Source organism: Halichoerus grypus, chromosome 9 (assembly GCF_964656455.1).
Source record: "Halichoerus grypus chromosome 9, mHalGry1.hap1.1, whole genome shotgun sequence".
NCBI classification, from domain to species: domain Eukaryota; kingdom Metazoa; phylum Chordata; class Mammalia; order Carnivora; family Phocidae; genus Halichoerus; species Halichoerus grypus.
Window position 1 is genome coordinate 28,788,388 of NC_135720.1, and position 23,486 is coordinate 28,811,873.

The 23,486-nt window shown below is 36.4% G+C and overlaps 1 protein-coding gene across 18 annotated transcripts in view; it reads left to right on the forward strand.

Annotated features, from left to right (window-relative positions):
- AHI1 (Abelson helper integration site 1) overlaps window positions 1-23,486 on the forward strand; it is a 255,463-nt gene that overhangs the window by 76,967 nt on the left and 155,010 nt on the right. For 17 of the 18 annotated variants that reach the window (XR_013441090.1, XR_013441089.1, XR_013441091.1 and 14 more), the window contains 2 exons: window positions 8,886-9,082; window positions 13,256-13,282. Coding sequence is in view for 9 of the 18 variants with exons in the window: in XM_078054696.1 (XP_077910822.1) it covers window positions 8,886-9,082; window positions 13,256-13,282 (224 nt within the window). In the remaining 9 variants the exon portion in view is untranslated. Of the gene's footprint in view, window positions 1-8,885; window positions 9,083-13,255; window positions 13,283-14,223; window positions 14,262-23,486 lie in introns of all 18 variants that reach the window. The other variant, XR_013441097.1, reaches the window with a different exon arrangement.

Genomic DNA, 23,486 nt, shown 5'->3' on the forward strand with positions numbered 1-23,486 from the left:
TCAGTATAATCCAAAATATGAATTATCTTTATTATGTAGCATTTGATTTTAATGTAACTAACTTTATAATATTTTTGCAACAAGATAATGTCTAGGTGAAATTAATTTAATATGCATAGTTGTCTGTATAATTTAATAGTGTTCTTAAAGTACTAATGATGCATGATTCAAAGACAAACTCAGTTACTACAGTTCTCATACTTGGGTAAGATTATACAGTAACATACATATATAACTGATTGTAGGTCATAGTTTAAGTATCTATTTTTAGCCTAGTAGAAGAATTAAGATATAGAAATGCCATATTTGAAGACGAGCTTAAACTACCTATTTCTTGGTCATATCCTGAAGTCTCTATTTTAATATTCTCCACATAATGGATACTTTGATTTGAAAGGCTGTGTCATTCAAGGATTCAGGACAAATAAAAAACTGGCTTTGAACATAAATCAGAGCCCTGAATTCCTCATCCAGGCATTTTTTTTTTAAATGCTTACATTCATGCTTTTTAAAGTGCACCAAGAAGGAAGAGTGATAACGGTGCAAAATAGCAGTGTGGTGGGAAAGACTGGAGTAGGAGTTAGCTCATTGGGGTTCTAGGCAGAGTGCCATCACTTTCTGTTTGACCCTGGTCAGGTAACAGCATTTTTGCATCTGTTTTTTAACCTGTAAAATCAAAATACCTGTCCTGTTTTATCTCAGTGTTTCATCAAAGAATAAAGCATGGTATGGAGCAGGGATATATTAAGAGCTCCTGAACCAGGCTGCAGCAGAGAAATCCTAGCTGTTTTCTATAGCAATGCACACGTCACACAGTTGAGTTGAATAGCATGATGTGTGAAAAGTGATTGATAATGGAATAGGAAGTCAACATAAGGACAATAGCATGTACTTCAGGGATTTGGAGATAGTTTATTATATTTTGGCGTTCACCTAACAGATTTGCTGAATGATGGTAGATGCTCTCACTTTTGGTTGACTTTGAGACATGAATCTGTTATACTTCCTTGTTAGAAAACTTTGGACAGGGCGCCTGGGTGGCTCAATCGTTAGGCGTCTGCCTTCGGCTCAGGTCATGATCCCAGGGTCCTGGGATCGAGCCCCGCATCGGGCTCCCTGCTCAGCGGGAAGCCTGCTTCTCCCTCCCCCACTCCCCCTGCTTGTGTTCCCTCTCTTGCTGTCTCTCTCTCTGTCAAATAAATAAAAAAATCTTTTTTTTTTAAAAAAAAAGAAAACTTTGGACAGTTTCATTAGTAGCACAAGTTCTCCTTAACATATTAAATATGCCAAGGAAATACAAAATAACTAACAGGCCCTGAATGCACCCAGGCTACTAAAGTTGAAGTGTTACTCAATAGAACTTCTCTGGCCCATCCACACAGTTTCTTTTTTTTTTTTTTTTAATTTATTTATTTATTTGAGAGAGCGAGAATGAGAGAGAGAGAGAGTACATGAGAGGGGGGAGGGTCAGAGGGAGAAGCAGGCTCCCCGCTGAGCAGGGAGCCCGATGCGGGACTCGATCGCAGGACTCCAGGATCATGACCTGAGCCGAAGGCAGTCGCCTAACCAACTGAGCCACCCAGGCGCCCCACACAGTTTCTTAAGATTAGGTGAAGCAGGAACAAATCAGGCCCCGAAAAATACAATTAAAAAAAGAAAAAGTTTTAAGCCCTTGAACATTCTTGTCTTAGTCCATTCTGACCACTATAACAAAATACCAGAGCCTACATGGCTTGTAAACAACAGAAATTTATTTCTCACAGTTCTGAATGATGGGAAGTTCCGAGATCAAGGCTTGGCAGATTCGGTGTCCAGTGAGAGCTCACTTTTGGGTTCATAGATGGCACCTTCTAGCTGTAACCTCACATGGTAGAAGGGACAAAGGAACTCTCTGAGGCCTCTTTTATAAGGGGATTAGTGCCCTTCCCATTCATAAGGGCTCTGCTCTCATGACCTCCCAAAGGCCCCACCTCCCAGTACCACCACTTTGGGTGTTAGGACTTCAACATGGGAATTTCAGGGGGACACAAACATTCAGACCACAGAAATTCCCTACACATATCAAACACTAGAGGAAAGCAAGGAGCATGCTGCATAACTGCTGAATGCTGGGAACCTAGCATGGTAGACCTACCAGCTTACAGTAATGCTATAATTAGAAATAGAATCATTTATAAGTAAAAGAATTAGGTATCCAGTAAAATGACAGTACGCATTAACAGAACTGTATCTAATAATAGGTCTTGAACAAAGGGATTAAGTGTTGAACCAAAAGGGAATCTTACTGTTAATATAGTATAAGAGAAAGAATATTTTGATTTTTTTAGTTGTACTTTGTTATAAAGTCAATAACATAAGTAAACATAGGTTTTAATAATAACAAACCTTGTATTCACTTCAAATGCAAAGGGCTCTGGATTAAAATATCTTATTTCCTCTGTTCTTCCTCCTATAAAGATAAAAATCTCCTGAGAAAACCACGTTATTTCTTATAATGTTTAAGGCCAGAACATACACAAAAGCACTGAACTTATTATAAATCAAAATCTGATTATCAATTATGAAAACACTTTATGAATTTTTTTTAGTTGTATGAAATTTAGAATCCCCAATTATAGCCAGTTGTAGGTAGATTTGGAAGTAATTTGATGGGTATAACGTTCCTTTAAGCAAATGTACTTGCCACCTCTATGTTCTCAGCCCCTTGTGGATACAGCTCTGCTACGCCAGTTGGCACATAGCAGTAATTTCTTGTTGACCTCCAAAAGATTCAAACCCCAAGAGGGGGCCAGTGTCTTTGTATTCCCAGAGCCTGCTCTAGTGCACTCCTCAAAAAGTGGTGGATGGATGGGGTGAGACTGTTAAAATTTTGAGTTTTATCAGGTTAGGTTAGAATTTTAAATGTACAAAGTTAAATGAGCCAAAGAAGAGAAAACGACTAAGTGAAGAAATACAGTTTGTTTAATTGCAGCATCATACTCCAATCGTGGTCTATGTAGAAATGTTTTAGAAAGCTTTGAAATGTTAGAAGCATAAAGCTTGAAGGAATTTCAGAAAGCATCAATTATGACCTATTTTACAGTGAAATAATCTGTATAGTGTTACACAGATAGATGTATATATTGTGGAGGGCTAGGGAGGGGAGGAATGCAAGAACTTGTAAGTAGCCTCTGTTTCTAGTATCTGAGAAACTAGGTCTTTGTGAGTATTTTTGCAGATTTCTTTTATGGCTGCCTTCACAGTACTAGGAGTGTTAAAGATAAAGTAGGGTGTTAATGTGACTCCTTGAAATCCAGTCAGATGGCTTTTGTATAGAAAATTCCCCTTAAACAACAGAAACAAATATTCATAATTGTTTGAGGTTTATTTTTGTTACCTGCATCCATGTGGGCCATTTTAATTCTTTCTGAAAGGCATCATAATACCACAAAAAAATAAATATTTAGGTGCTTTTTGTTATTTTTTACCAGTTTTAAAAAAATTCCTTTTTTAAAAAAAATATAATACATGTTTAGCATAGCATAATACTTAGAAAATACAGTTTGGCAAAAAGAATAAGATAAATACCAAAATCCTGCTATCCTGTATAACTGTTGCTTATATCCGCATTTATATGCTTCGCGTGCCCACTCAGAGCTTAATGTGAAATTGTGGTTGGCAATAGATAACTAGCAAGTACAGAAAAACAGGGAGTCAGAAAATGCCATTAAATAGTCAAATCCAGCTTTACTTTCCATTCATAACAAAAAACAATGAAATGTTAAAAGGACAGTTTTGAAAAAAATAAGGCAAAGATCGTGAGACATAATTTTCGTCTGTTGAGTCATTCATCCCTGGCTCATCTACTACTGTTAAGCTTTCTGATTTCCAATTCATAGAGCACTTTTCCTTCACAGCTTCAGTTTCTCTTGTTCTTTAAACAATCTTTGAATATTTGGGAGTAAATTGTCAGAGTGCTATGAAAGGAAGTCCAAAATATGTACTGAGAAAACGCAGTCAGACCCATGTAGATTTTCCATCTGAGAACAGTACAGCTACACTTCCATCTGAGGACAGTAATTGGTACTGAAGAATGAACATCTATCTCTGAAAGGGTGGACTGTAAGCAGGTCTTCTCCCTCAGTAATGGTCCCTGGTACTTACATCATCAGGGTCTGCAGGGAGAGAGTGCCCCTTATTATTGAGCTGTGCTTTATTCAGAGTGTGTAAATGAACTGAGGCATGAATATAGTGATCAAGGACCCAAAATTTTTTATATGTGCTATCTTAAATTCATGGTTGGTGCAACCAAGGTTGGTGACTAAAAAAAATGATCATCTTTTTGTATATTCATTATATTGCTTTATAAATTATTTGCCTCTGATTAATAATATATTAGCAATATTTCATCATGGCAATTATACTTCTGTGTATAATCTTAGTGGCTGAATTCCCTTTCATTAAATGAATACACCATAATTTATTTAAATGATTGTTGTACAATTCCACTGTTACATATTTTTTCAGTATTTTAAGCAGTACTTCACTACACAGCTGGCTACTCTTACTCAATTTGTTTCTTATGAAAAAGTATCTTGAAGTACAGTGGATCAGTTAAACAGGCAAAAAAAAAAAAAAAGAACCCATCACTTTCTAATTTTCCCTTTTTTTCCTCCTTATTCCTTCTTATTGGTGAGGTTGAATATATTTTTTTATTGGCCATATAGTTATTCTTTTGAATTTTCTGTAGTGGTCCTCTGCCCATTTTCTGTTAGATTATTTATTTTTAATTCATTTTATGGGGACTGTTTGCATGTTAAGAATATTAACCCCCAGGCCACCTGGGTGGCTCATTTGGTTAAACATCTAAGTTTGTCTCAGGTCATGATCTCCAAGTCCTGGGATGGAGCCCACATCTGGCTCCGTGCTCAGCAAGGAGTGCTTGTCCCTCTCCCTCTGCCCTTCCCTCCTACTTGTGTGCGCATGTGCACTCTCCCTCTCTTTCTCTCTCTTTCAACTAAATAAAATCTTTAAAAAAAAAATTAAACCCTTTTATCACTAGCTTGTCATTTGCTTTTTTTAGTGTGAGCAGCCTTATTGAAGTATAATTGACATGCAATATATTTAAAATGTACATTTTGATAAGTGTAGACATATTTAAACACTTGTGAGACCATCATCTCAATGAAGATAATGAACATATCCATCATCTCTAAGTTACTTTGTGCTCCTTTGAAATCTCTCCCTACCTCCTCTGTCCCCCAGTCAATCCCTACGAATTAATTTCCATTTTCTAGAATTGTATATAAGTGAGACCATTTATACCATGTACTCTCTTTTTGTCTGGCTTCTGTCACTCATAATTACTTTGAAACCTATCTATTTTAGATTTTATCAGTAGTTCATCCTTTTTATTTCATTTTATGATAGATCACAGTTTGTTTTTCTCTGTCCACCTGTTGATGGGTGTCAGGGTTGTACCCAGCTTTTAGCTATTAGAAATAAGCTGCTAAGAATATGCATCTACAAGTCTTTGTATAAACATGTGCTTTCATTTCTTCTGAAGAAATTCCTAAGAGTAGAAGGGCTGTATCCAATTGCAGATGTCCATTTAACTTCTTAAGAAGCTGCCCAACTGTTTTTAAAAGTGGTCAGGCCATTTAACCTTCCTACCAGCAGTGTGAAGGTTTCAGTATCTCCATAGCCTTGCTAAATTTGAAGTGGTCAGTCTTTTTAATTTTAGCCCCTCTCATAGGTGTACAGTGCTATTTCACAGTGCTTTGAATTTGTTTATCTTTAGTGACTAATGATGTTGAGCCATCTTTTCGTGTACATATTTGCCATCCATTTATCTTCTTCAGTGAAGTGTCTGTTCAAATTTTTTGCCCATTTTTTAATTGGCTTGTTTGTTTCTGACTATTGACTTTTAATTAAGAGTTAGGTTTTCTCTATACAAGCGGTGCTCAATTAGATACATGATTTGCAAACATTTCCCCCAGTCTTTGTCTTGTCTTCTAATTGCTTTCTTAACAGTTTTCAAGAACAAATGTTTGAAATTTTGATGAAGTCCAAAATTACCAATTTTTTTCTTACATGGATTTTTCGTTTTGTATCTACACATCTTTGCCTAATCCAAGCTCACAAAAATATTCTCCTGTGTGTTCTATGAAGGTCTCTTATGGGGACACCTGGGTGGCTCAGTCGGTTAAGCATCTGCCTTCGGCTCAGGTCATGATCCCAGGGTCCTGGGATCGAGTCCCGCATCGGGCTCCCTGCTCAGCCGGGAGACTGCTTCTCCCGCTCTCTCTGCTGCTCCCTCTGCTTGTGCTCTCTGTCAAATAAATAAAATCTTTAAAAAAAAAAAAGATTTAAAAGAAATTCTCTTATGGTTTTACATTAGATTCATTTTGAGTTATTTTTTGTACATGGTATAGCGTTTAGATTCTTTTTTGAGTTATTTAGATTCATTTTAAGTTATTTTACATTTAGATTCATTTTGAGTTATTTTTTATACATGGTATAAAGTATGTATCAAAGTTTGTTTACTCACATAAGAATATCCAATTGTTCTAGCACTATTTGTTGAAAAGATTGTCTTTTTTACATGGAATTCCTTTTACACCTTGTCCATACATGCTAGACTCTTTTCTCTTAATCTGTTTATCTTTATGCCAATAATGAAGTGTCTTGATTACTGTAGCTTTATAGTAAGACTTGAAGTCAAGTTGTTTAAGTCCCCTTTGTTTTTTTCAAAGTTGTTTTAACTCTTCTAAGTTCTTTGCATTTCCATGTGGATTTTAGAATTTGACAATTTCTCCAGAAGTGACCTACTGGAATTTTGAGTGGGATTACACTGAATGTACAGGTCATTTGAAGAGAACTGATGTTTTAACAATATTGATTTTTCTAACCATGAACATAATATATCTCTTTATTTTAGGTTCTTCTTCAGTTTCTCTCAGCAGTTTTGTAGTTTTCAATATGCATGTCTTTCACATCTTTTTTTTTTTTAAGTGTTTTTATTTATTTTTGTGGGGGGGAGAGGGGGAAAAAAACAAGTGTGTGGGAGGGACAGAGAGAGAAGCAGACTTCCTGATGAGCAGGGAGCCCAATTCAGGACTCTATCCCAGGACCCTGGGATCATGACCTGAGCCGAAGGCAGACACTTAACCAACTGAGTCCAGGCGCCCTCACATCTTTCATCACTTTTTCCCAAAGTATGAAATATTTTTATAGCATTGTAAATGACATTTTTAAAAAATTTCAGTTTCTGACTATTTGTTACATGAATATAGAAATACAGTTATTTCTGTATGCTGATCTTGTATCTTGGAACCTTGCCTAAAGTTGATTATTAGTTCTAATGGCTTATTGTTTAGATTCCATTCAGATTTTTTACACAAAGTAGGGCCAGGACCTGAGATCGAGCAAGTCTCTCCTTAAATTTTCTTCCTCATGTACTTCACTTGCCTCACTGTCATCTTAGCTCTGCATAGATGATTCTATCTGTAAAGAAAGACAGTTTTATTTCTTCCTTTTATACATTCTATCTGCTTTTTGGTAGTGTCAAGCAGGAGGGCAAATCTGGTCCTTTTTACTCTTAGTTTGGCCAGAGATAGAAGAACTATATTACTTGTCATTTGCTTTTTAATTTTGATTATGATAGTTTTTTATTTTAATGAAGACTCTATAAATGTTTATGTAGCAAAATCTGTCCATCTTTTATGTTGACAATTCTTAGCATTTTCTGACTCATGCAGTCCTTTGACAAATAATCTGATAAAAGTTATGGATCTGATTTCCAGAAACATTTATACATATTCATATTTCTGTATGTAACTTCAGTAGTACACAGAATCCCTGAAGGCTGGTCTGTTGAGTCCCTGTTACAAATCTTGATTATATCAATTACTCTTCATGTTATATTTAGAAAGGCCTTCTATTTAAAAGTATATAATTAAGGAAATACTTTTTAAATGATCACGGTATGTTTTTTCTCCTTTGTATATTCAAACGGGTGCTTACAGATTTTCAAATTCCTTAATTTTAAATGATCAAATGAGATAACATATGTGAAAGCCTTCTAAAACCATGAAGTGCAGTATATATACTGTTGTCCTTGTCATCATCATCATCATCATCAAAACATTCACCCTTTTGACCATCTATTCCAGCCTGAGAATTAAAGCCAAAGAAAGAATTATTTTAAGAAATAATTTGAACTATGAAAGTACTCCTACACACATGGTCTGTAATGAGGGAAAACAGAAAACATTGTAAATATTCAGTAATAGGAGAATGCATGAATAAATAATAGTGCTTCATTAGATGAGATGTAAAGGATTTAAAAATGGTAATTACATAGTAATAAACATATGAAAGATGTCTGTATTTAAATTGAAAAACTTTACATTGTATTCCTATTATGGTATCTTGCATAAAATGTACATATGCATAAAGATTAAGAGGGATATAGAAATATGAAAACAGTTGTTTTAGGGAGATGGGTTTGTAAATAATTATTTTTATTATTCTTGCCTTTCCTTTAATTCTACTCTGTATGCCTTTGAGTTTTTATATTAAACGTTTTCTGTATACATATATTTAAAGTTAGGCTCCCATCCCAGTTTGTTGTTTACCAGACCGAGAGATTGCCATGGCCTTCAAGGCTCAATTATAATACTGCCTGACATAAATTATCTGTGAAATTATTTTTTTCCTTTTTATGTTTTTATAGTATTTAAAAACTTCACATTTTATCAGTCATGTTGTCTTATTATTACCCAGTTTTTAAAATGTATTATGTAGTTCCTGATCATTTATTTAATGCTACAATTTCATGGCTTAATTATTTCATTGTGCCTTTGTTGTGTTGACTTGAACTAATTATAGATTTATTTTTCCAGTTGCCCAGCAAGAGGCTGAAATGTTCAAACGCTACAATGGAACATTTCCATTACCTGGAATACACCAAAGTCAAGACGCTTTATGCACCTGTCCTAAACTGCCTCATCAAGGCTCTTTTCAGATTGATGACTATGTCCACACTGAACATTCTTCAATGAAGATGCAGCAAGTGAAACAGAGACTCGATTCTGTCACAGTATGTTTAATGATTTTATGCAGTTGAGAAGTTGGAAATTTTAAAACCATTTTGATTCTGTTTTACATTGCCGTGCCAATAAATATTAATTCAACAAAGTAAGTCAGTTACTTAAAAATAGACTTTCTTGTGCTTTTATAGTTCCTTTGTGGTGTTTATTCTAACATCACTCACTGCAGTAAATAGACCAATTTAGGATAATCTACAGGCTTTCCTGACCTGATATTCCTGTAAAAACCAACCCAAGACCTGTTTTGCTGTTTAAAAATGGAAGTGTGTGTATGTGTGCATATGTACAACACGCACAAACACAACAAACACCAACCTGGGAAAATATTTACATAAAATATGTTAGGTTCAGCCTCTTTAATGTGCAAAACTAAACAATAAAGAAAAATAGACCTCCACAAAGAAATGGATAAAATTAATAAGCATGTACCTCCAAAAAGAAGACACAAATGTTCCTTAAGCATATTTAAAAGGTCTGTTATCTCACTACAAGAAAAAAAGTGCCGTAAAAACCAGGTATTGCTCATAAAACTGGAAAATAGATTATGAAAATGAGGAGGATGCTTAGTTAAAAATATTGTGCTATTTATTCTGTTATAAAATTCTACATAGTCTTTCTCAAAGATAAGATGTATTGAGAAGCTTAAATATCCTTAAAAATATTTATGCTCTTTGACCATAATAGTTCTTTTAGTTAGAGTTAGCCTTGAGCTCCTTGAAGACAGGGACTGTGCAGACTTGTTCCTTGTTGTGTTCTCACCTTTTGGCACAGTGCCTGGCACTTAATAAATATTATCCCTTTCTCTCCTCCTTTGATAGGAATCTTGACCAGTTTTAAACCAAACATATCAGGAGCTACACTGAGGCACCTTTAGTTATGACTGTACTTACTTTCTCTCCTTTTCTTTCTTGAGAAAATTCGAATTTCAGGTATATCAGACTGCAGGTTTAGTTGGAATATAGGAGAAATATTTTATTCTTCTCAGTATAAATTTTAGAATATATATTATAAATTAAGAAGTTTATTTCAGTGTTATAATTCTGTGTATTTTAAGATTTTATTTTATTTTTTTAATTGAATTATGTATGGTGTTCCAGATTTTAAAAGGAATAGATAAATTGAGTTTTGAAAATTAGAGAAAAATGTTTCTTTTTTTTTTTTTTTTTTTTAAGATTTTTTATTTATTTGTCAGAGAGAGACATAGCGAGAGAGAGAACACAAGCAGGGGGAGTGGGAGAGGGAGAAGCAGGCTTCCCGCGGAGCAGGGAGCCCGACGCGGGGCTCGATCCCAGGACCCTGGGACCATGACCTGAGCCGAAGGCAGACGCTTAAAGACTGAGCCACACAGGCGCCCCGAAAAATGTTTCTTCACTAGGAAAAAAAAAAAAGAAGTGTCCCTTGTCTAAAATTTTACATGACAAAATGACCTTGCAGATTTAAGAGAAACTGATTCATAGATAAATAAAAGAACAGGTTTCCTACAATCTGTTGATCTTCAGACTGTAAAACTTAACATCCTGGAATCAACTCAGTCTTGTAGCTTTTCTTTTCCATCATCTTACATAGCTGTCATCTTCAGATAAATGGAAGGATATATGAACAAAAGAAAGCGGATGTAAAGGAAAAATCAGAAAGATATTTTTTAAGATATGAAATCAAAGGCATGGGGAAGCACATTGGTAATTTATTATAAGAGAAAAATTTATTTCTCTTAGAATCATTAATTTATTTAGCTTTTACCACATCTTTTTAAAAATTATTTGGAGTTTCTGTTTGCATTGGGATTGAGGTAGATCAAAGCTGCCTTTGGAAATGAAAGCTTTGCTGTGTTTTTGAAAAACCGTATTTTTCCCATGTTGAGACAATTCACTGAACTTTTTTTCAAATGTTATCTGCAGTGTTTTTTTTTCATAATGTATATAGTATGTATGGAAATAAAAAACAAAAAGTCATCTTTATTCCCATGGCAGCTCTGTTCTTTTTATATTTTACAAACATTTAGGTTGACTCGATTTTTACCTTTTGTCACAATGCCTTTTTCTTGTTTCCTATAATTTATTTTGGTAGATCCCCAATTTTTTTTTGTCAGGTTATTACTTAATCCATTGAAGACTATAACACTGGTATTCTACAGAGAAGTGTAATAGAGAAGACTTGATTACTTCTATATTATAGAAGACTGTATTACTGGAGATACTTCTTTCTTTGTAACCACAATAAGAATTTTTTGAATAAGGGGCGCCTGGGTGGCTCAGTCATTAAGCGTCTGCCTTGGGCTCAGGTCATGATCCCAGGGTCCTGGGATCGAGCCCTGCATCGGGCTCCCTGCTCCGTGGGGAGCCTGCTTCTCTCTCTCCCACTTCCCCTGCTTGTGTTCACCCTCTCACTGTGTCTCTCTCTGTCAAATAAATAAATAAAAATCTTTAAAAAAAAAAATTTTTTTAAAATAAAATATAGTGCAAGCTTAGGGTGTGGGTGGGTGTGTGAATTGCATAACCAATTTAATTCAACAGGCGTTTAATAGGTGTTTACTCATTAATGAGTAAAGGATACAAAAATAGAGGAGTCTGTGTTCTCTGTAGCTTTACCGTGTCGTCCTTTTGCTGTTTCCTACATAACAGGTTTGACTGTATGTTGCTGCTGCAGCAGGTCCCTGGAAGGCATACTGAGCCCAGATAGGATCTCCTAGCTAGACAGTATATTGAGAGTATTGACAAAATTCATTCTAAGGTTTTAAAATTTGATCCTCTCAGTGCATCCAGACTTGCTCAGAATCTGGGGTACCTACTAGGAGTAATCAGTCTTACAAAAAGTTGATTTATAAACCTAAAAAACATCTTACAGTGAAAGGTATACCTTTCCAGCTGCCTGCCCGCTCAAGACCACTCTCCCTTTTTAAAATTAATCTGAAACCCAGGTTAGTGATTACAGAATTGATTATTAAGCAGAGTCATAGGAATAGGGATTAGATGGGTTTAAGGACATTTTATGCCAGCTTTGAAAAAAAGGTTAATTTTCTTTGCCCTATAGAAGATTTCACCTAATAATGTTTGTTTGGTGGTAACTAACATCTGTATAATTATGAGTAATAACTGACGTAATGAATTATGGGTAATAACTGACATAATGTGCTAAATGCTTTACATGTTCATCGTATTTAATCCTCAAAACCATCAAATAGTGTGGGTGCTAGTATTACCCCCATTTTACAGAAGGTGAAGTCGAGGTTTCCAGAGCCCACGCGGTATCACCCCTGTCACACGGATGGCTGGCACTGGAGCTGAGATTCAGTCCAGGCGATCGGACTCTCATGCCCAGGCAGTTTCACTTTCTCCTTTTAGGAATCGAATTACTAATATCCTTTAGACACAGTGTCTTTCCCTTAGAAATTTCTGGATAAAAAATTGATGTTCCTCTTTCAGTTCTCTTTTTTCCTAAACTCTGCATTCATCATTACCGTTTTTCTTTTCTCTAGTTCTGTTGTAGGCTGATGATACATGCTAGCTAACCTTTTTTGGACTTGAGTATTTTTTGTGTCTCCTTAGCAGCAAATTTTCAAATCATTCCTTATGTGTTGACTTTTACTAGTTTCTTTTTCAGAAGTGATCCTCTCTTGGCCTTGTCCCATGAATTATAGGCAGTTCCTTTCTGTAGCTCTTTCAATACTGATCATATACTTTGCCATTCAGTTGGGTTTATTCTTAGATTTCCTCTGAAATAAATTATTAATGTGGGAATTATATTTGTGGGCATTGTTATTTATGGAGATAGTTATATATGGCAATTAATTCTGGGTGTGTCTTTGAGACATGTTAGTGCTCTGGTAGAATTTTAGCATTTTACCAGTTTATTATTATTAAGTTTGTTATTAAGTTTATTGAGGCCACATGTTTTTCTTGAGACAGATACATGTGGGCCCTCCATAGTCTTGTTCTCAGTGCCTTTTGTTGCGGCAGGTTAGATTTACTAAGAACACATTGAGTCTCTTTAATTCACAATGCAGTGTGACAGGTACAGGGTGAGGGTGATAGACAAAGAAACTCTCCCAAATGTTGATTTTGGTTATTAAAAGATTAATATCAGGATATGTTGAGAAGAGTTGATAATTTTATTAAAATGAAATTATGACTATTTCCTTACTTACTGTATTGTATTTCTTTTAGGAGGTGATACGAGCCTGTGCTGCAAAGGTAAGTAATTTTTATTGGAAGGAAGATAACTTAAAAACCGTAGCTTTCACTCTGATGTACCAAAATATTGAAATGTACCATTCGTACTTTTTAATAGGACTTTTACAAAAGTTAATCAGATGTGTATTTTCCTTATTTGAGCTTGAATTTATCAAGGAATTATATATAGGAATCTGAGAATTTAGCAAGTACCTTCATATTTTTGAAGATTTAAGAATATTAAGCAATAGGGATATATTTTCAGTAAAGGACCAGCACAGTCATTTGATCCTCTGAGAAAAATATATACGATACTTAATAGGTAAGAGACACCAGTACAGTTCAGTGGATGTATGCTGAGTAAATTGTATAAGCCTTGAAATGCATGCAAGCTGCACAGGAATAGCAATGATACACGGTGCTGATAATGCTCTTGATCATTTATACCAATGTTTCACACTTCTTTTTCCATTTAGCTATGTAGCAATTCTGAGGCACAGATTAGATATTATTGTTATTCCAATTTTAGAAAGGAGGAAGCTGAGGCTTATTGAAGTTAAGTGATTTGCTCAAGACCCCAAAGTTAGTCTAAAAATAGTAGCATATAAAAAGGCTTTGATTATTAAACAATTTCAACGAAATTGTATCGAGATGCTTTCAACACAGCACCTTTCTTCCTTTTACAAGCAAGGTTATTTTATATCCAGCCTTTAATTCAGTTGTCAAGAAAATAAATGTTAATTTAAAAGAGTTGGAATGGCACGCCATGTTTGTCCTTCCCTCTTCTTCTGTCCACTCCCAAAATTCAGTTGAATAATTAGACATTCATTCATTTATGAAATGTAATTATATCTGACACGAGATGAAGGGGTGAGACCTTCAAAAGGGAATTAGAATGGTGTTTGTATGTTCAAAGACTGCTTTATGTAATAGTGCAATGGAAGTATTTTTTTATTCACTAGACATCTACTACCATGTGGCAGGCACTTGGAATACAGAAGTAAGTAGTAGGCTATTGTTTCTTTTCACATGGGGCATCTTATGGAGGGAACATGTCAGAAAACACTGGGCTTACTGAGCTGTCCAGTATCAGTGACCCATTACTTTTTTACATTTTATGTAAATGGAATCAAATAATATGGGGTCATTTATAACTGGCTTCTTTCACTTAGGATAAGGTTTTCACAATTCCTCCATTTGTTGCATGTTATAAATACTATTTTTTATTACCATATAAGATTCCATTGTATAAATATATTACATTTTGTTTACCCATTCATTAGTTTATAGACATTTGGGTTGTTTCCACTTTGGGGCTATTAGAAATAATGCTACTATGATCGTGTATGTGCAAGTTTTTGTGTAAGCATATGTTTTCATTTCTCGGGATATATATCAAAGAGTGGAATTGCTGGGACATATGATAACTCTGCATTTAACATTTTGCAAAACAACAAAACTTACCCCAAGTGGCTGCACCATTTTATATTCCTGCCAGGAAGGTATAAGTGTTCCAGTTTCTCCTCATTCGTGCCAACGTGAATTTTCTCTCTTTTTTAGGAAATAGCTATCCTAGTGGGTAAGAAATGATACCTCATTGTGCTTTTTGATTTCTGTTTCCCTGATGACTAATGGCATTGAACATTTTTGATGTGCCATTTGTGTATCTTATTTGGAGAAATATCTGTTCAAATTCTTTAAAAAATTTTTTTGTCTTTCTGGGGGCGCCTGGGTGGCTCAGTCATTAAGCGTCTGCCTTTGGCTCAGGTCATGATCCCGGAGTTCGGGGATCAAGCCCCACATCGGGCTCCCCGCTCAGCGGGGAGTCTGCTTCTCCCTCTGCCCCTCACCCTGCTCATGCTCTCTCTCTCTCACTCTCTCTGTCTCTCTCTCAAATAAATAAATAAAATTATTAAAAAAAAAAGTTAAAAAATTTTTTTTGTCTTTTTAATGTTCACTTTTAAGAGTTCTTTATATGTTCCGGATAGAAGTCTCTTATCAGATGATTTATTCCACTTTGTGAGTTGTCTTTCCACTTTCTAGATGGTGACCTATAAAACAAAAAGGTTTTAATTTTTATGAAATTCAGTTTATCTATTTTTTTCTTTTGTCACTTTGCTGTGGTGTCATATCTAAGAAACCTTTGCCTAACCTGCATTCCAAAGATTTACTTCCTTTTTTAAAAATTTTAATATGTTTAACTCTAACATTTAGGTCTGTGATTATTTTGAGTTCATGTTTTTATATGTATAATGCGATGTAGAGGTCTGATTTTATCCCATTGCATGTGGCTGTCTAGTCACACAGTCTAGTTGTCTCAGCACCATTTGTTGGAAAGGCTACTCTTACCCCATTGAATGGTCTGAGCACCATTGTCAAAAGTCTTTAATCTTGAAAGCAGAGTATATTTCTGCAGTTTCTCATCTATTACAACCAGGATAATAAATTTTTACCAGGTATCTAATTTTCTTCTTCCCTGAATCCCAGCCAAAGTTTTATGTTGTTGAAAATTCACTCATATTTTCTATTAACATTATTTAATCCTTGCCTACTAAGGATTGTGTGTGTGTGTGTGCGCGCGCACACACACGTGTGCTTGGGCTGCCCTCAAAGTATGCTCCTAAAACGCCTCTCAAGAGAAACACTTAACAAGGAGTAGGTCCTGCCCTGTAGAAGTCCTCATCCAGAAAGATAACTGGCATGCTCGAGAGCAGAAAGAAGAGCACTGTGCGTAAGTAGTAACAGTGAGCAAGCAAGGGGAAACAGTGTTTGATGGCCAGATTGGAGAGGTGATTAGGAGATTATGCATGCCTGTTAGCATGGAAGTGCAGGGGAGGCATAATTTCCCTTCTGTCCAAGGTTCTGTGGCTGGTCTAACAGTTAAATTGACTTAAGAAAAATTAATAAAAGAAAAATAATTATGTACATATGGGAGCCCCACAAAGAAGGAGACTACAAAGCTGCCAGGCAGTTGAGGCTTTTCTACCATCTTTACTGGAGGAAAGGGATAGGGGTCTAGGGCTTCAAAGTGGGATGGCAGTTCAGGGGAAGGTGAGAGGAGGAACTGTTTGGTAAACAAGGGCTTCCCCTCCACTGAGGTGAAAAGTTCTCTCTGGACACAGCTCTCTTCCTAGTAGAGGCCCCTTTTCTAATGTAAATTTCCCTTATTAAAGGGCAGCTTCTATACCTGTTTTCAGAGCTTCTCCAGTATCTGCAGTTTCTCAAAATAATCCTTATGCCAAAGAGGCATATTTGAGGGTGACATGTTCTGCTAAACCTTCAGTAAAGACTTAGATATTGTTTCAATCAGAGAAGCAGTGATGGAGGTATTAAGCTGGGGAGAATGTGAGAATAGATTTTAAAAGGGGAGCAATCCAAGAGGAGTTGGTAGCCTGGACTAAGGATGGTGTAAAAGATAAATGGATACCTATTAAAAATTTTAATAAATAAGTTTATTTGAGCAAAAATTGATTTGAATGGCATAGTCCCAAACTGGAAGTGGTTAGAAGTGCTCCACTGGCAGGAACTGAAGAAAGACTTTTATAGAGAAAATGCTGAAGCAAAGCAAGGACATTATAAATTGACTATAGTTTAAAGCCTAATTGGCTGTTGGTGATTGGTTGTCCTTAGGTTTCGATTTTGTAACCTTGAGGTATTTACAGTCTTAGATTTGGGCTTGCTTCTGTAGGCTGTAAGCTCAGCCGCCATGGCATTAGAACTGCCTCAGACTCATGGCCTCATGTTTAACAGTGGCAGTAATGAAGATGCAGGCAGTGGACACATTTGCGATGTATTTTGGAAGTAGATGTAACACAGCTCGGTGATGGATTGGATGTGGCGTAAGTGAAGGAATGAAAAGTCGGGGTCACTTCCAGCAGGTGTATAGATGCTAGCAGTGGCAAGAGGAGGTAATGAGATGAGGAATGCTGGAGTGGGGGTAGCAATTTTTAGGAGTGGAGTTTTGGATACGGATGTAGTTGTATAGTAGGCAATTGGATTTCTGAGTCTTGAGTGCAGGGAGTAAGTCAGGGCTGGTGTTCTATATTCTCAATCTGTGAAATTGAGTAAGATCACCTGGGGAGAGATAGCTAAATACCTGAGGCACTCGGCCAGGAAAAGGGGATGTCAGGGAAGCCTGGGGGAGAGTACTTCAAGAAAGAGGAGTGGTAAACTGTCACATGCTACTGAGAGAATGAGTAAAAGAGGATAGAAAATTGAGGATTGTATTTAGCTAGATGGTGTCCTTTGGTTACCTTGATGAAAACCATTTAAGTGGCACAGTTGAAGTGCATTGAGGACAGAATGGAAGCCCATAACTTTTGACCGGGGAGCAGAGAAACAGGACCTGAAGAGGAATCTCAGATGGACAGTATTAAAGCATACTTATTTGCTGATTGGAATAATCCAGTGGAGATGGAGAAGTGGGTAATGTACCATGGAGGTGGTAATTGCAGGACTCAAGTCCTTGAAAAAGTGAAAGAAGTTGTAGTCCTGAATACTAATGGAGACACTGGCCTTAAGAGAAGGGATTTTTCACCCCTTCTGATAGACATATAGGTAGAAACTGGATAGATGCTTGGATACAGATGTGATGATGGGAAGCTGAGAGTTCTCACCTGATTGCTCCAAGACAGTAATTGGTATTAGAAGTCTTGCATTGCTCTGAATTGTTACAGCCCTAAAATATCTTCATATGAATTTATAATTTACAAATTTCCTTGCTCTTTCCTTTGCTTGGGGTTGGATTGAAGCATATCAGAAATGGTATTACCTGGAGTCTATTTCCATTAAGCTTTGTATTCCTCACAAATGGAATTAATTTGTTTTTCTCATGTTCCCAAACATGTTTATATTCATTTATATTCATACCTGGCATCATAATTGGTCCCATTCTTCCTTAAATGATAATTAGTTCTGCCAGAATTAAATTATGAATTCCCTCAAGGAGAAACATCTCTGTCTTTCTGCTTTCTCTCCTTGCTTCCTTGCTTCCTTCCTTCCTTTTCCTCCCTGTTTTCCCTCCTTTCCTTCTTTCCCAGCTTTATGTAGTATTGACTCCACCTCTGATCTTATATTTCTGAATTTCCACATTCCTCTGCAGCTTAACGCCATGGAACTCTATTTGTTTTTTTAAATTATTAATATCCCCTACCCTAGATGAATATAAAGGCAGCCAAGCTAAAGTTTATTGAATTATATTTAGTAGAACAATGCTATAAAGGTAGGTAATAACTAAATTATAGTTAAATATATCCTAGAACATATTATTCACTGAAAGGTAAAAAAAATTAAAAAATAGAGAATTCAGAGAAGATAATTTTTTAATCTCCTAAAAAAGTTTGGATATTTGAGATTTTGATATTTGAGATTTGAATAGAATACCGGTTTGCGGTTTTTTGGAGAGTTTCTTTTAGATAATTTTTAATTTGTTTTTAATGCTCGTAATTATTTCTTCATGTCATTTCAAAACTGTATAAAAGCAAATCAAGTGTTGTTATTTTGACAATATTTGGGAGACTGGCTTGACTGTAGGAGTGTACCGGCCACAGTAGGCCACTAAAATTATGGAATTTCATTCCTGGAAATTATAGAAAACAGGAAAAACTGCTTGTGATAGGAAAAGCCAATTTTTCCCCCATGTGTCTCCTTTACTCTTGCACTACTATCAGTACTCGAAATACTTCTGGCACCAGATGTGCTGTGGTTTTTCCCACACCAAGCAGTTCTCTGCAATACCAGCTGGGTGTCCCACAATTTGACTCCGTTGTGACGCTGTCTACCGGGGGATGGCGGCAGATTGGCAGATCCCACAGGTTAAGGACTCAATCCCACAAGACTTCACCTGCCCCCCTCCCCCAACCTCTACTATTTCCGATGCCAGTTGCAGGTCCAGGTTGTTACCTGTGTTTCTGACCAATCAGCTATAAATAGAAGGTTTCCCATGACAATTCCTGAGGCTCAGTTCACTGGAGCAGCTCACTAAGAACTCGGGAAAACAGTTTACTTACTATTTGCCAGTTTATTATAAAGGATACAGATGAACATCCAGATGGAGAGCTGCACAGGGCAGAGTATGTGGGGAGGGGCCTGGAACTTCCATGCCCTCTGCAGGCACACCACTCTCCCGGCATTCCCACGTGCCACCAGCCAGGAAGCTCTCCAGACCCCATACGGCCGGTAGTTTTATGGAGGTTTCTTCAGGTAGGCATGATAAGTTATAATTTCATTTCTAGCCCCTCTCCCCTCTCTGGAAAATGAGGGATGGGCTACAAATTCCAAGCTTCTAATCATGGCGTGGTCTTTCTGGAGAGCAGCTCTCCTCCCAGAACACACCAAGAGTCACTTCAGGAGAACAAAAGACATTTCTGTCACCCAGGAAATTCCAAGGTATGTTAAGAGCTCAGTGTCTGGAACCAGAGTCAAAGACCAAATATTAGAACAAAAGATCCTCCTAGTACTTCACTTAGGAAATTACAGGGTTTTAGGAGATCTGTGCCAGGAACTGGAGCCAGAAACCAATATATTTTTTTCTGTTATTTCACACACTAATTTCTAGATTTAAATTTGAGTATTAAACCATGTAATTTAATGTGTTCCTTACATTTAAGCCCTTTATTCTATAATTTTTATCATTAAAAAGTTAGATTTGGGAAGTCTGAAAAACAAAAAGGTTTAAAAAAAAGTCCAGGGGCGTCTGGGTGGCTCAGTCGATTAAGCGTCTGCCTTCGGCTCAGGTCGTGATCCCAGGGTCCTGGGATCGAGCACCGCATCGGGCTCCCTGCTCAGCAGAGAGCCTGCTTCTCCCTCTCCCTCTGCCTGCCTCTCTGCCTACTTGTGCTCTCTCTGTCTCTGTCAAATAAATAAAATCTTTAAAAAAAAAATAGAGAATCCAGAGAAGATAATTTTTTTAATCTCCTAAAACAAGTTTGGATATTTTTATCATGAAGAGGTAAAAAGTAAGTTGAGATTTGAATAGAATAGTGGTTCAACACAAACACCACCTTAACTTTGGGCAAGATTTTAAACATACTCCTTTCACGTGTATATTAATTCATTTGACCTCTGTGCAGTTCTTATTAGTGCTATATGAGTTATTTACTAAAGAAAGATGAACAAAAACTGGTTCTTCACTGTCAAGAAGATTATAGTCTGGTGGATGGTGATTAACCAAATAGATAAGTACACTGAAATGTTACCAATGTTGTGATAATAAAAGATAGAGGATACAAGGCATAGTGGAGAGACAAAGGAGGGAGACGTAAGTTCTCCTGGGAGAATCTGAAAGGCTTTTCACACATGATGTAATACTTGAGCTAAAGCTTGAAAAAGGAGTTGGCATCCACCAGGAAGATGGAGCCAAAAGGAAAGCCCATTCCTGGAAATGGAACAGTAAGACCTAAGTCACAGGTTCGTGAAACAACCTGGACGGTCTGCAGAGCTACACATATTTTGTTGTAGCTGGAAAGTAGGAAAAGGAGCGATAAGGTTGGAGAGCGAGGTAGTTATTAGAATATAGAAAGCTTTGTATGCCAGGCTAAAAACTATGGACTTTATCTAATGGAACAGCTGATGCTGGGTTTTAACAAGAAATGTTACTCAGTAAAACTAGCATTTTAGAAAGAGCTTGTTAGTGTAGAAGAATTAGAGAAATAGGAAATAGGGAAAACAAATCAGGGGACGATTGCAGTAGTTTGCAAGCAGAGAGGAAGGCCTGACCCAAAGCACTGACTGGAGAAAGAGTGGGACCAGATGTCAGAGCATTTAATTGACTTAGTGACTAATTCTCTGTGGAGGGTGAGATGGCAATGTAGGATTCCCACCTTTCTGGCCAGGGCAACTAGGTGGATAGAGATAGCTTTCCCTGAGGAAGTAAATAGTCGAAGAGAAGTTAGTTTAGTCTTGAACCTAGTGATTGGAAGAGTTTTAGATTTAAGGAACGTCTTGTGATGAGCACTAGGTGTTATTGAACACTACATCAGAAACTACTGATATACTATATGTTGGCTAACAACATAAAAATTAAAAAAAAAAAAGTCAGCATAGATGGCAGATGAAGTGATGAAAACAAACGTTACTGCCCAGGGGAACCACACAGAGTGAGGGAAGAGAGGGTCCAGTGGGTCTAACAAACAACCCTGATAAGCAGTGGCAGGATAAACCAACAGAAAATAGTTTTCCAGAAACGAGAGGGAGTGATGGGCAGTGTTACAGATCGCAACCGCTTAAATGAATCTGCTAATTGACCATTTGAAGTCTTGGGTGTGGTGACTTTAATTTCAAATTTAGTCTTCTGGTGGAGAAAAGCATAGTTGTACTTGGTTGAAATTGAATGGTTAAGTTATATGGATAGCAGTTATGTGCTGTTTTTCAAGGAGTTTAGCTTTCAGTGAAGCTTAAGGAAATTATGGAATCGTTGTGAGAATTTTTGATTGTTTGCTATTTGTTTTTATACTGAAGTAGAAAGATCTCTGCTTATATACTATAGGGAAACAGCCAATAGAGCATTTGAAAGTAGAATTTGGAAGAACTTTAGGTATTCCCAAGGGAACAGATGGAGGGATTAATCTTGAACAGAAGGACACTAGAAGAAAAGAGGTTGAGGGTGGATGCAAGAGGTATATTCTTTCATAGGTTTGAAAATGAAGATTTCAGAGGGTTGAAGACCAAATTTTCTCTGAAGTAAGGAAATATATTAAGAAAAGAGGCAAAGGTTTGGAGAAAACCAAAATATATTGAGGTTAAATTGACTTTGACTAAGGCATGTTGTTGGATAGGTGGTTTGAACCAGCACCAAATCTTAATTTTAAGCTTTGCACGGGGAATCCTGTTAATCATCTTTGCACTGCCAGTCCTTGGTATATATATCAGAGGCTCAAAAAGTCTGGATTAAGTGCTGCAAAATAAAACTTCGTTATAACTGATTCAAATTGGAATTCTGGTTTTAGTTCACGTAGCAGTGATGAACTGACTTGGGGGAGATTTTCTGGCACCTCACCCCACTGTAGAAATTTCTCTTCCAATAGGAAGTGTGTTTCTTCCTAATCCCTCACATCACTGTAGTAATTTATAAGGAAAATATATAGAGACGTAGAGCTCATGTTTGAATTTCTCTTTATGATACCATAGGCTACTCATTTGTTAGGTTTTACTTACCTAGAAATCACAGGAACTTAAGCTGCTTTCAATTTATGGTACGAGAATGTTGATACCTGGCTTCAGTTGCCCTGAATCTCTGGCTCAAGTTTTCTGTTTCACTTGTTCTTTAATTATTGGGATTCTAATTTTTATAACAGAAGTTTGATTTGCAACAGAATGTTTCCTGGGCATTGGGGGTTTTTTTGCAACCAGAAACATCTTCAAATTGAAGTATTACCTACATTGTTGTTCGATTTTAATGGGAAAAAAATAGCCTTCTGGAGGAGGGAGGGAGACAAATTTATAAACATAAGTATATAGACAGTATTATCATCTTCCAGGTTATAATTTAAAACCAATTTGAGGTGTCTTCACAGCTTGAAATTTTAAAAACAATTCTACTTTAGGTGAATGTAGCATATAATCTAAAATCAGCGAAGATGATTAGGCTTGTAAATGTATATGAAAATGAATGTTATATATCTCCCAAAGGTTTCATAGTTTAGCTAACCACTAAAAAACTAATTGTTAGCTTGTTCAGTGTTGTGCACTCAGTTTTAGATCCAGACAGTGACTTTTTTAATACGAAAATTAACCTCAAAAAAAAAAAAAAATTAACCTTCTCTTAGGGAATTAGAATTTGCATATTTTGTACAAAGCTGCTTCTGCTCTGAAAGAGCAGGCAAAAACATTTTTGTGATTAACGTGACACGAAGTTCAGGTGATACTTTTTCTTTTTTTCTATTATGAATTTCATTAAATTTGTATGCTTTTCATTTTCCCCAGTTTGGAGGTATTAAACTGACTTTGGCAGACTGTGGTTTTTGCATGAAGCAAGCAGAAGAATGTGTTGTGAAAAGAGGGCAGATTCGTGTAGGGTAGACTATCTTAGCCAACCTCTCTGTTGTTGTAAAATTATTAAGCAATTCTTTTCCACAGCATGTATTTCAAAAATAGATATTGCTTCACTCTGTTTAATGGTTATTATTATTTTTCTCCCTCTAAGTAAAGTAGTGCATATGTATAGGCTAGCTCTGAAAATACTTTGAGTGCTAATTTCAAATCACTGTAATAATTAACAACTGTCCAA